The following is a 13,049-nucleotide window of genomic DNA, read 5'->3' as shown; positions in this document are numbered from 1 at the left end:
AGAAAAGGTACAGTAATAATACAGTGTAAAATATAAAAAATAGTATACCTGTACAGGGCAGCTTTATTATCATCTTATGGACCCATCATCCTATATGCTGTCCACTGTTGACTGAAGTGTTATTTGGCACATGATGGTACTTGTGAGTAAATTTCTGATATGATGCCCTATTACTCCAAAACCCTTTTGTGTATATTTCCAGTGTAACCACAATATAATCATCAAAACAGGAAGTTAACATGGCTACATTATTATCATTTTATCCTTAGTCCCCATCCCAGTATCACTGGTCATCCCAATAATATTCTTTTTTTAACTTAATTTTTATTTTTTAGTGACAGGGTCTTACTGTCATCCAGGCTGGAGTACAGTGGCTTGATCATAGCTTACTATAACTTCAAACTCCTGGGCTCAAATGATCTCCCTGCCTCAGCCTTCCGAGTAGCTAGGACTACAGGTATGCACCACCATGTCTAGATAATTTTTAAAAATTTTCGTAGAGACAGGGGTCTTGCTATGTTACCCAGGCTAGTTTCAAACTTCTGGCCTCAAGCGATCTTCCTGCCTTGGCCTCCCAAAGAGCTGGGATTATAGGCATGAGTTATGAACCACACTAGGACTCTAATTATATACATGAGAAATTTACTCTCAAATGCCATCATGTGCCACACAACATTTCAGTCAACAATGGACAGCATATAGGATTATGGGTCCATAAGATTATAATTTTTTTTTTTTTTTTAGACAGAGTCTTGCTCTGTCACCCAGGCTGGAGTGCAGTGGCATGATCTTGGCTCACTGCAACCTCCGCCTCCCAGGTTCAAGTGATTCTCCTGCCTCAGCTTCCCAAGTAGCTGGGATTACAGGTGCACACCACCACACCCAGCTAATTTTTGTATTTTTACTAGAGATGGGGTTTCACCACATTGGTCAGGCTGGTCTTGAACTCCTAGCCTCAAGTGGTCCATCTGTCTTGGCCTCCCAAAGTGTTGGGATTACAGGCATGAGCCACTGCTCCTGGCCCCCAATAATATACATATATATATATATTTTTGTTTGTTTGTTTTGTTTTGTTTTGTTTTGAGACGGAGTCACACTCTGTCACCCAGGCTGGAGGGCAGTGGCACGATCTCGGCTCACTGCAACCTCCACCTCCCAGGTTCAAGTGATTATCCTGCCTCAGCCTCCTGAGTAGCTAGGATTACAGGCATGTGCCACCACGCCTGGCTAATTTTTGTATTTTTAGTAGAGATGGTGTTTCGCCATGTTGGCCAGGCTGGTCTTGAACCCCTAACCTCAGGTGATCTGCCTGCCTCGGCCTCTCAAAGTGCTAGGATTACATATGTGAGCCACCATGCCCAGAGAATATTCTTTATAATAGAAGGATCCACTTTAGAATCACATGTTGCATTTAGTTTTTTTCCTTCAGTTTTTCATTTTTCCAAAAATTGCACCAAGCTAAAGCAAAGCTCTAGTTGATGCAGGTGTGTTGTGTAGACATTGGCAGTACTGCCCTCACTACATGCTCTTTGGACAGTAGTGTAACCCCAAGAAAAGGATAGTTAGTTGTTATTTCTCTTTATTTTCCTTCAATTGTGATGAGAACATTTTCTCAATCTTTGACTATCATGACCTTGACATTCTGGAAGATTTCAGGATGGTTGTTTCCTAGAATGTCTCACAATTTGGATTTTTCTAATGTTTCCCATTAAAATTATTAGTATTTCTTAAGGCAGTATTTGAAATTAGGTAAATATATTGTTACTCATCAAATTCCATTTATTTATATCACTATGGACTCATGGTTTACTTTGTTCAACTGGTAATAAATTGTATCTATCAATATTTATTTTCATGATCAAATTTTTCTATATTTGGCCAATAGGAGCCCCTTCAAACTGATTTCTGTGTCTTTTTGACATAATCTTATCATTCTTTGAGTTCTTCCCCACTTTCTGATACAAGACTTTCCAAGTTCATCTTGTAATATTCCTAGCCAATCCCTAGAATCAGCAATCAGCCTTTTCTCCAAGAATACCTAAGTCCTTTTATTAGAGAATGGTGTTTAGAAACCAAGACTTGGCTGCTAGATGTGCTCATGGCCTTGGGAAATTTCTGCTCCCAGACAATACACACACACACACACACACCATTCTTATTTCATCATTTTTCACTATATCAAAAATCATGAATTCACACAAATTTCTCAACTTTAAATAATGTATCAAGGGATTCAGTTTAGTTTTTTCCCTGTCTATATTTGTAACTCCTCTGACTGTCAGAAACTTGGGTAACTCTCATCTATATATAGTTACTTTTTTTTTTTTTTTTTTTTTTTTTGAGATGGAGTCTCATTCTGTAGACTAGGCTGGAGTGCGATGGCACAATCTCGGCTCACTGCAACCTCTGCCTCCCAGGTTCAAGTGATTCTTCTGCCTCAGCCTCCCAAGCAGCTGTGGATTACAGGCATGTACCACCCAGGCCAGCTACTTTTTGTATTTTTGGTAGAGATGGAGTTTCACCACGTTGGCCAGGCTGGTTTCTAACTCCTGACCTCAGGTGATCTGTCTGCCTTGGACTCCCAAAGTGCTGGGTTTACAGGTGTGAGCCACCATGCCCGGCCATATACTTACTTTTTAATCAGTGTTCCTGTGTTCAACACTCCCTTCATCACGTCTTGGCTTCAACACCCTGTACTCAGTTGCCCTTCACAGGAGACTTCCTACCATGCTCAGGTCCTGAGGACCTTTTTACTCTCCTGAGCTTTGACTCTCTTTGCTGGGCTATTATCCTCCCCGCCACCCCCTTACCGCTCCCTATCCTGGTTGGGCTTTGACACCCTGTCTATGCTGTTTGGACTCTTATGTTGCTCAACCCTACCTAGTGACTTTTTAACTAAATTTCTCAGGAAAAGGGAGAGAGAGAGAAAAAAAGGAATAAGGTAATTTGTCTTTATAATCCACGGGTCCCTCTTTTATCTTTTTTTTTTTTTTTTAAGACAGAGTCTCGCTCTGTCGCCCAGGTTGGAGTGCAGTGGCATGATCTCGGCTCACTGCAAGCTCTGCCTCCGGGGTTTACGCCATTCTCCTGCCTCAGTCTCCCGAGTAGCTGGGACTACAGGCGCCCACCACCATGCCTGGCTAATTTTTTGTATTTTTAGTAGAGACGGGGTTTCACCGTGTTAGCCAGGATGGTCTCGATCTCCTGACCTCATGATCTGCCTGCCTCGGCCTCCCAAAGTGCTGGGATTACAGGCGTGAGCCACCGCGCCCGGCCTTATCTTTATTTTTTAGAGATGTTACCCAGGCTGGTCTCAAACTCTTGGGCTCAAGTGGTCCTCCCACCTCATCCTCCCAAAGTGCTGGGATTACAGGCGTGAGCCACTGCACCCGGCTATCCATACCTCCCGTCCCTGAACCTGAGGAACATACCTGTGAAACTGTGTCCCAAAGAGTTAAAGAAACCAATGACTAACAGAAATTCCTGAGTTTGCAGGATGGCAGATAAGAAAAGAATCAATGTGCTGAAATGCCAAAACTCCCTCTGCTTGAGATAAAAGAACTGGCTGAAATTAGTTGGAACCAATAGGGCAACTGGGCTCTTGCACAGAAAGAGCTTTCTGGTGTCACAAATTTCCACCACATGTTACATTCTAAATCCCCCCGAATTGCACATGTGACTCATGAAGAGGCATGAAGAAATAATTGTGCATGCCTGAGGACTTTCCAGACCTCCCCTTTCCTTCCACCAGTTACTTATTAATCTCAGAATCCACCCCCAAAAATTTTTCTGATAAAAACACTACCTTAAAGCCAGCCCAGGGAGACTTGAGACAGCCCAGGGAGACCTAAAGTCACCACAAGGAGATTTCAGCTGGACTCTTCTATCTCCCTGTTGGCCTACCTGCAATACAAAGCTTTTCTTTTCTCAAAAACCTGGTGTCACAGTATTGGTTTCTAGAACAGTGGGCAGTGAGTGAGTGCTTTTGCTCTTTGGTCAGTAACACCTGGATTTGATTTAGATAATACTTTGGACCTGAAGTCTTAATTAGTTGAACCTTTGGGGGGATCTTAGGAAGACACTAATGTATTTTACCTGTGGGAAGAATCTACCTAATTTGTGGCCATTGGGCAAACTACTGTGGATTAAAGGTGCCTGACAATTCTTTGCCCCTCCTCCCATCAAGAGATGGAGTTGGTCAGGTGAAATGGCTCATGCTGGTAATCTCAGCACTTTGGGAGGCCAAAGCAGGAGGACTGTGTGAGCTCAGGAGTTCGAGACTAGCCTGAGCAATATCGCAACACCGCATCTCTACTAAAAATTTAAAAATTAGCTTGACATGGAGGCGCATCCCTGTAGTCCCAGATACTCGGGAGGCTGAGGCAGGAGAATCACTTGAGCCCAGGAGTTTGAGGTTACAGTGAGCTATGATCACACCACTGTACTACAGGCTGGTTGACAAATGAAGATCTAATCTAAAAAAAAGAAAAAACAAGAGGCAGAGCCAGTTTTACTCCCCTTGAATCTGGACTGCCCTATAAACTTGTTTTAAGCAAAAGAATGCCCTAGAAGTGATGCTAAGGCTGGGCTTTAAGGGATCTGCATCTTCTGTGTTTTTGACATGCTCCTTTTTGGAATGCTTCCTCTAGTTTGTGAGGAAACCCACGCAGCCACATGGAGAGTCCTTTGTGGAGAGGTCCAAGTGGAGAAAGAAAGCCCCATGACCCAACCCATTCTGAGCTTCCAGCCCCCAGCCAGCAACAACTACCACGCACATGAGTGAAGCCATTTTGGAACTTCCAACTGTACCAGTGCCTCAGCTGACACCATGTGAACCAAAGCTGCCCAGTCAACTGCAAAACTGCAAGAAAGTGTTTTTTTTTTTTTTTTTTTTTTTTTTTTTGAGACGGAGTCTCGCTCTGTCACCCAGGCTAGAGTGCAGTGGCCTGATCTCCACTCACTGCAAGCTCCGCCTCCTGGGTTCACGCCATTCTCCTGCCTCAGCCTCCCAAGTAGCTGGGACTACAGGCACCCGCCACTGCGCCCAGCTAATTTTTGTATTTTCAGTAAAGATGGGGTTTCACCGTGTTAGCCAGGATGGTCTCGATCTCCTGACCTCGTGATCCGCCCGTCTCGGCCTCCCAAAGTGCTGGGATTACAGGCGTGAGCCACCGCGCCCGGCCGAAAGTGTTGTTTTAAAACACTAAGTTTTGGGGTAGGTGTTACACTGCAATAGATGACTGAAATAACTGTCTACTATGTGCCAGGCACTATTTGATGCCCTTCTGATCCATGAGGGTAAAAACAGAAATGTAACCTGACAGGTGCAGAAGAGGGCGCCAGGGGAGGGCAGAGGAAGGCCAGCTGCAGGGAGAGGCAGGGAGCTGGTGATTCTGGGCAGATGAGCACATGGATGGGCCAACAGCCAAGCCCCCTTGCCAGCTTTTGGCCAATCAGCACTGCAACTTCCTCCTCCATTTGTCTCACTGGATGGGATTAATTTTTCACCTGACGAAGTCGAGAGTGGAAAAGAGCTGGAGACAGTGGGGAGGAAGGTTGTCTGGGTCTGTCTCACCAGCACCAGTTCATGTCTGGACTGCTAGACAATGTTGTCCCAAAGGTTTCTGGGCCATCTGTATTATTTGTAATTTACTAATTCTAGTTGCCTGTGGATCAGGGGCTGCTGAGACTAGTGCTCGGGCCTCAATGGACTCTGCAAGTTCCTGAGGGATAGGCAACCAGCAAGTGTTGTTCCTTTTCCTCGATTTCTGGCCACAGAGTGTCCTGGGACAGGTCTGTGATTCCTAATACCCCTTGCAGTCCTATTTCCTAGCCATCATCTATACCAGTGGAAGATATCCCCATTTCCCCTTGCACTTAATTTTCAGTTGTGGAACTAATCTGACCCACCCTCACTCATGGGCCAGGCCGACTTTACCCCTAAATACAGGGTGCTGGGGTCAGCTTCACCTTTACCAACTCCTTGGAGAACTCCACTTTATGTTCTGAACTAAGTTAGCAATATTTTTTCCCTTCTCCCCTTCCCACATCAAGATGATCATGGTATTTAAAAAGTATTTTAACAAATATCAGCCAGATGTGGTGGCTCACAACTGTAATCCCAGCACTTTGGGAGGCTGAGGCGGGTGGATCACGAGATCAGGAGATCGAGACCATCCTGGCTAACACGGTGAAACCCCATCTTTACTAAAAATAAAAAAAAATTAGCCGGGCATGGTGGCAGGCGCCTGTAGTCCCAGCTACTTGGGAGGCTGAGGCAGGAGAACGGCTTGAACCTGGGAGGCGGAGCTTACAGTAAGCTGAGATCACATCACTGCACTCCAGCCTGGGCGACAGAGTGAGACTCTGCCTCAAAAAACAAACAAAGAAAAAAACCCAAAAGAATATCGATTCAGCACCAAGTACGTGCCAGGCTCAGTTTTAGGGGCTGAAGATACAGTAGTGAACAAGACAGAAATTTCCCGTTCTCATGAAGCTGATCTTCTAATGAGGGAGGCAAGACAACAGAAAAGAAATGCATAATGTTGGGTAGTTGATACCCACTCTGAAAAAAATCAAGCAGGTTAAGGCTGGGCACGGTGGCTCAAACCTGTAATCCCAGCACTTTGGGAGTCCGAGGCGGGCAGATCACCTGAGGTCAGGAGTTCGAGACCAGCCTGGCCAACGATGAAACCCCATCTCTACTAAAAATACAAAAGATTAGCCCGGCATGATGGCAGGTGCCTGTAATCCCAGCTACTCGGGAGGCTGAGGCAGGAGAATTGCTTGAATCTGGGAGGCAGAGGTTTCAGTAAGCCAAGATTGCACCATTGCACTCCAGCCTGAGGGACAAGAGCAAGACTTCGTCTCAAAACAAACAAAAAAACAAAACAAGCAGGTTAAGCAGATTCAGGCAGGAGGCCATTCTGCATAAGGTAGTCTAAAAGGTCTCTGTCATAAGGTGACATTTAAGAGACCTGAATTGAATGAAATATTGGGGACAAGTGTTTCAGGCAAAGTGAATAGCAAGTACAAAGGCCTTGAGGCAGGAAGAAATATGGCAAGTTCAAGGAATAGCTCTCAGGCTAGTGTGGCTAAGGCAGGTCCAGCATGGTAGTGATAGATGTGGGTGGGGAGGGAGATAGGAACCAGATTGAACAGGGCTTCTATGGATTTGGTTCTGAACAAATGGCATGATCTGATTTATGCTTACAAAGATTTCCTGGATGCTCTGTGGAAAACAGACTAGGGAAGAGGAATGGAGGCGGTGGAAGCAGGGTGACCAATTAGTATCTGCTATATAATCCAGGGCAAGATGATGGTGGCTTGATTGAGGATGGTTACATCAGAGTTGGTGAATTTTGATGTTTTGAAGGTAGCACAGACAAGGCTGGCTGAGGGCTTGCAAATGGCATTTGAGAGTAAGAGAAGCACATCAAGGACACCTTTTAGATTCTGGGGAACTGAATGAACAAGAGTATCACTCTCTGAAGGAGGTAAGAACGGGAGTGGAGCGTAAGGAGTGTAAGGAGTAGGTTGCTGGGGGCAAGATGTATTGTGTTTGAGATGCCAGTAAAATAAGCAGTTGAATTTGGAGGTCAGGGAAGAGATTTGGGCTGGAGACAGATCAGTGATCAGCATATGGATATTATAAATCACTCCGAGGGAGTGTAGACACAAAAGAACATCATGGACTATGGCCAGGGCCTTCAACAACTGGGGAAGAACTCCAGAGAGGAGACAGAAATGGCCAGTGAAGTGAGGAAGATCAGAAAGATCTGGTGTCCAGGAAGTCAAGTGAGGAAAGTTGATTCTGTATGATCACAACCGTAGTGTCAACTCATATGCCTTCATTTTCTCATCTGTGAAATGGACACCACAACACCACCTACTTCATGGCGGATAGTACTAGCACATAGTAAACTCTCAAAATAAGGTAGCTACTGTTATTCCCTGCTGGTTGGCTGCCAGAGCCCACAGCTTCCCTATCCACATTACTGACAGCACCTCCATGAGTCTTTCTCCTGGGTGAGGAGTCTGCTCACTCAGGGTCTGAGGCCTCTGGGTCAAATCGAGGTCAAGGGGCTTCAGTGCTTAAGTCTCTGACCCACACAGCCTTCAGCCCTTACTTGCAAATCAACAAAGGGTAAACCTGTGGAAAAATTCGGGTTTTGGAGCCACAATTCTGCCTCTTGCCAGCTGTGGGCTCTTAGGCAAGTTTCTTCATCTTCCGGGGCCCCACTCTATGACATGGGGAGAACTCCTACTTCATGGGACCGTGTGTAGCCCAGTGTAGACTGTAACGCCGGCTGCTCTCCTGCACGCTGGCCTGGGAGTTAGAGGCTTCCTCAAAGTATACAGGGCTCCCACCACACACACACCTGGAACCAAGCTGGTCTGGTCTGCGAACCCCTTATAGCCCAGGTTCCCTGATGGGGAGGCACAGAAGTGGCAACCTGTCCACTTTCTTTGCCGCACGACCCCTCGTTAAGCAGCGGGGTCCAGCCGGGCTGAGTTAGGGAGGGGGTTTCGAACGTGCCACCTCTCGCCCGACGTCGAAGCCCGTTTCCTGGGTAACCTTTTTCTGCCTCTCTTCCTTGCCCACCAATGCCCACTGGCCGGAACGCCGCCGCGGCCCCAACCACCCCACACAACCACCCGCCAGCTGTCCTCTCCGTTCTCTCCGCCGCCGCGCTGCAGGCCCAGGCTCGCACCCGAGTCCTTCACACCCCAGGAAGTGGCGCGGCCTGTTAAGGGCAGCGTGGAGGAGGAAGAGAAGGCGCGGCTCAACGCGACCGAAGCTCCGCCGCAAAGGCTCAGGAGGAAGAGGGCGGTGCGCGGCCAAACGTCGGAGCTCGAGTCAGACTCCGGGTACCCAGCGAGGCCGCCCCGCCCGCTGCCCACCCTCCAGAGGCCCCGCCCAGCGCGCCCGTCCCGCCACGGGCTGCCCCGCCTTCCCGCCCTCGTCCCGAAAACCCCGCGCCCGGCCCCGCCCCCGCCTCCGCCGGGGCCCCGCCCCTCCCCGCCCGCGCCTCGGGCGCCCTCTCGCCGCTCCCAGGTCGGGCCGGCCGGAGGAGTCTCAGCTCTCAGCCGCTCGCCCCCTGGCGCCGTGCTTGCCCGCCCTCCCTCCGGGCCCTCCCCCGGTCGCCGCTGTGGGGCAGCGCCTGGCGGGCGGCCCGCGGGCGGGTCGCCTCCCCTCCTGTAGCCCACACGCTTCTTAAAGCGGCGGCGGGAAGATGAGGTTTCGGGAGCCGCTCCTGGGCGGCAGCGCCGCGATGCCTGGCGCGTCGCTGCAGCGGGCCTGCCGCCTGCTCGTGGCCGTCTGCGCTCTGCACCTTGGCGTCACCCTAGTTTACTACCTGGCTGGCCGCGACCTGAGCCGCCTGCCCCAGCTGGTCGGAGTCTCCACATCGCTGCAGGGCGGCTCGATCGGTGCCGCCGCCATCGGGCAGCCCTCCGGGGAACTGGGGACCAGAGGGGCCCGGCCGCCGCCTCCTCTAGGCGCCTCCTCCCAGCCGCTCCCGGCTGGCGACTCCAGTCCAGTCGCGGCTTCTGGCCCCGGCCCCGCGAGCAACTTGACCTCGGTCCCAGTGCCCCAGACCACCTCGCTGCCGCTGCCCGCCTGCCCTGAGGAGTCCCCGCTGCTCGGTAAGGACTCGGGTCGGCGCCAGTGCGAGGATTGAGACTCCCCCGGATTTCCCCAACAGGATCCCCCAGACATTCCCTCAGGCTGGCTCTTCTACGACAGCCAGCCTCCCTGTTCTGGATTAGAGTTTTAAATCCCAGAGGCTCGGGACTCGATGGGAGAGAAGGGTTGGGAAGTGGGTCCCTGGGGAGTCATGTAGGCGGCTTGGGGCCAGGACCGCCCAGGGAAGTCCCGAGGCCCCTCTAGCCCCAGAACCAGAGAAGGCCTTGGAGACTTCCCTGCTCTGGCCCGAGGCTCAGGAAGTTTTGGAGTTTGGATCTGTTTAGGGCTTGGAGCAGCCTTGCACTAAAAACTCTGGTAGGGACCTCGAGTAATCCACTCCCTCTTGGAGACTGACGTGAGGCTCCCGGTGGGGAAGGAGACTGACCTCTCGGTTCACGTGTCTTGCCATAGAGCCACTCTCCTGAGAGTGGGGTTTTCTCCTGATCGTTTGTGCCAAGTGACTTCTCTATGAACCTCAGGTTTCTCTTCTGGGATAATAAATGGTCACCCTTTCAAGGAGTTGTTTTGGAAGATTATGTGAACAATGTAAATAAGGGCTTAATTGATGAGGGTAAGCCCTCAGTAAATTGTCACTGTGTGTTCATTTCTTCCTCTGTGTGGATCGTCACCGAGGGCCCTTCCCTCTAGCCTCCTCCCAGTATGGGTACCCAAAACCTAGGTGAGCAGGAATCTCTCCCAAGGGCAGAGAGCTTGTGTGCCCCAGGGGCTAGAGGGCTAAAATATAACCAGTCAACACCACGTTGCCCATTTCTGGTACTTCCGGCAGCAGCCTGAGTCTCAATTATCTTGCCCAGATGATCTGAACTCTGACCTCTAGCCTGCGTTTCAGCTTAGGCAGATAGCTTGAGTAGGTGGGTTTGCATTCCTCATAGCAGGAGGCTGAGCCTAGTCCAGACTTCTCTTTGACCTGTAACCTACAGGCCCACAGGCCCAAGGCATCCACAGGTTGCTTCCAGGGTTACCACACAGGTCCTCTCTCATTTCTAATGCTAGGTTTTAGAGAATTGTTGTGAGTGAGGGGCCCTGGGAGGCAGGATGACATCCTGTCGACAGGAGTTTTCTGTCACTTTCCCACAGAGCCCTGGCTACTACATACTCTTGCTCAATTTCGCCAATAATTACGTCAATGTGTTCATATCAAGTTTGGGAAGGACATCTTGGAATCGGTCAGACATGAACTGTGGTAATGATGGGGGCGTGTTTTTTTAAGCAGATAATTAAATTCCTTTGCATTTGATGATGATTCTGGGAAGCAGACTAGTCCCATAAAATGAAATGGACTCTGCCTTGCTGCTAAGTGTCTGACTTGAGGCATGCTATCAAGTTTCTCAAAATCTCTTCCTCATGTGTAAAATGTGATTGTCAATGATTACCTTACAGGGTTTTTTTTTTTTTTTTTTTTTTTGAGACGGAGTCTTGCTCTGTAGCCCGGACTGGAGTGCAGTGGCCAGATCTCAGCTCACTGCAAGCTCTGCCTCCCGGGTTTACGCCATTCTCCTGCCTCAGCCTCCCGAGTAGCTGGGACTACAGGCGCCCGCCACCTCGCCCGGCTAGTTTTTTGTATTTTTTAGTAGAGATGGGGTTTCACTGTGTTAGCCAGGATGGTCTCGATCTCCTGACCTCGTGATCCGCCCGTCTCGGCCTCCCAAAGTGCTGGGATTACAGGCTTGAGCCACCGCGCCCGGCCTCTTACAGGGTTATTTTTAAGACTAAATGAGATTGTGTACATTAAATACAGGCACTCAGGCCGGGCACGGTGGCTGATGCCTGTAATCCTAGCACTTTGGGAGGCTGAGGGGAGTGGATCACTTGAGGTTAGGAGTTCAAGACCAGCCTGGCCAATATGATGAAACACCATCTCTACAAAAATACAAAAAAGTTAGCTGGGGGTAGTGGCGCACACCTGTAGTCCCAGCTACTCAGGAGGCCGAGGCAGGAGAATTGCTTGAACCTGGGAGGCAGAGGTTGCAGTGAGTCAAGATGGTGCCAGTATACTCCAGCCTGGGCGACAAAGCAAGACTCTGTCTCAAAAAAAAAAAAAAAAAAAAAAAGTACGGGCACTCAATGCACCGCGTAATAATAATATAGTAATAATATTTGCTTAGGACCTTTGTAAAATTCCATTTTTTCAGACTTCCACGGAAATGGCTTTGAAGAGCAGAGTGAAGTGGGAGAGAGACCGAGTCTCCAGGCCAGAAAAAGGCCAGGTTTTTTGCTTTTGTTTTTGGTTGTTGCCTGGATATTGCACAGAAAGAAAAAATAATTAGCAAATTAAAGAAAAGTACTGCAGAGTTGATTAGATTGGTATTTGAGTATCACATCTTCCTCTCAGAAGCGTAAGAGACAAGGTGGTGACCATAGCTCTGCTTAGTTTTGTTTTGTAATGGTGTTGCTAGTGATCGGCTTGTCACCAGTTACTGGTGTTTCTAAATGGACTGTATTTGCCTAGTTGAAAGGACCTCCTGAGAGAACATTTTGGAGGACGAGGAGAGAGTGCCTTCTCTAGTTTGGCTGCTTTCGTGTGACATGCAAGGGACCATGACGTTTAGGCTGCTGCTGAGGCAGCCCCAGAAATGGGGGTCGAGAGGTCTTCTCTTCATTTTAATAGGGCCTGTAGGTTTGGATGGTTAGGTACAGTTCTCAGAGTGGAGGTTCCTGGCTACGAGGCCTTGAGAAAGCTGAAAGTCTCCTTGGGAGTTGTTGGTGGGGGGAGTTGAGCCCATCTGTTCATGGGCAGGTGTCAGCCAAAGCCCTTGCGGGTGGTTTTGAGGTTGGTGGGAGAAAGCATCCGTGGGGTTTAGAGCTGTGGCCTTTTCACTACTTGCAGTTCCTTTCCCCGACTTGGCTTTACTTTCTGGTGTCCAGGGGTCTGGGCCAGATGCTGAGATTCCTTTCGGCTGACAGGTGTGGGTTATGGGCAGGCCCTACCCTGGAGGACATAAGGCACCGGATTGGACTGCTGATGGGTTGCTGTTGGAGCTGTCAAGGCTTTGGAATAGTCTTCAGATAGACTTGGGTTAGTGTGACCTGGGGCAGGCTGCAGGTTTGGAGCCATAGTATCCCCTGCCCTCACACCGGGCACCCTGCTGTGGGCTAATGTGAGGCTTGTAGGAGTGAGTGATGCAGTGGGAAGGTGGGCCTTTCCTGAGGATTCTGCAGCTTTCTCCAGGGAATTCTCCCAGGCAGTTTAGGCCTGCAGGTGCTATGCTATCCTTTCCTAACACTGTCTCAGGTCCTCAGGGGGGCCATGCAGCATCTACTTATAACCCTGCAGCAAGGCCTTCTTTTCTGGCCACCTGGGTGTTTGCCTGCTGAGATGGGAGGAACAGTGGCCTTGGGT

General features: G+C 49.4%; 1 protein-coding gene and 1 non-coding gene across 3 annotated transcripts in view; one reads left to right on the top strand and one right to left on the bottom strand.

Moving 5' to 3' along the window:
* Window positions 1-1,437: 1,437 nt before the first annotated feature.
* LOC119624637 (U4atac minor spliceosomal RNA) lies at window positions 1,438-1,563 on the bottom strand. The gene has a single exon (XR_005240790.1). It is a non-coding gene; the product is annotated as a U4atac minor spliceosomal RNA (small nuclear RNA).
* Window positions 1,564-9,050: 7,487 nt separating this feature from the next.
* The window catches only part of B4GALT1 (beta-1,4-galactosyltransferase 1), a 66,000-nt gene continuing 62,001 nt past the window's right edge, over window positions 9,051-13,049 (top strand). For both annotated transcript variants that reach the window (XM_037998328.2, XM_073021723.1), the window contains exon 1: window positions 9,051-9,648. In XM_037998328.2, coding sequence (XP_037854256.2) covers window positions 9,237-9,648 — 412 coding nt within the window. In that variant the 5' untranslated portion in view covers window positions 9,051-9,236. The remainder of the gene's footprint in view (window positions 9,649-13,049) is intronic.

This window comes from Chlorocebus sabaeus, chromosome 12 (assembly GCF_047675955.1).
Source record: "Chlorocebus sabaeus isolate Y175 chromosome 12, mChlSab1.0.hap1, whole genome shotgun sequence".
NCBI classification, from domain to species: Eukaryota; Metazoa; Chordata; class Mammalia; order Primates; family Cercopithecidae; genus Chlorocebus; species Chlorocebus sabaeus.
Note: the sequence above shows the minus strand (reverse complement) of the source record. Positions and strands in the feature narration are given on the sequence as shown.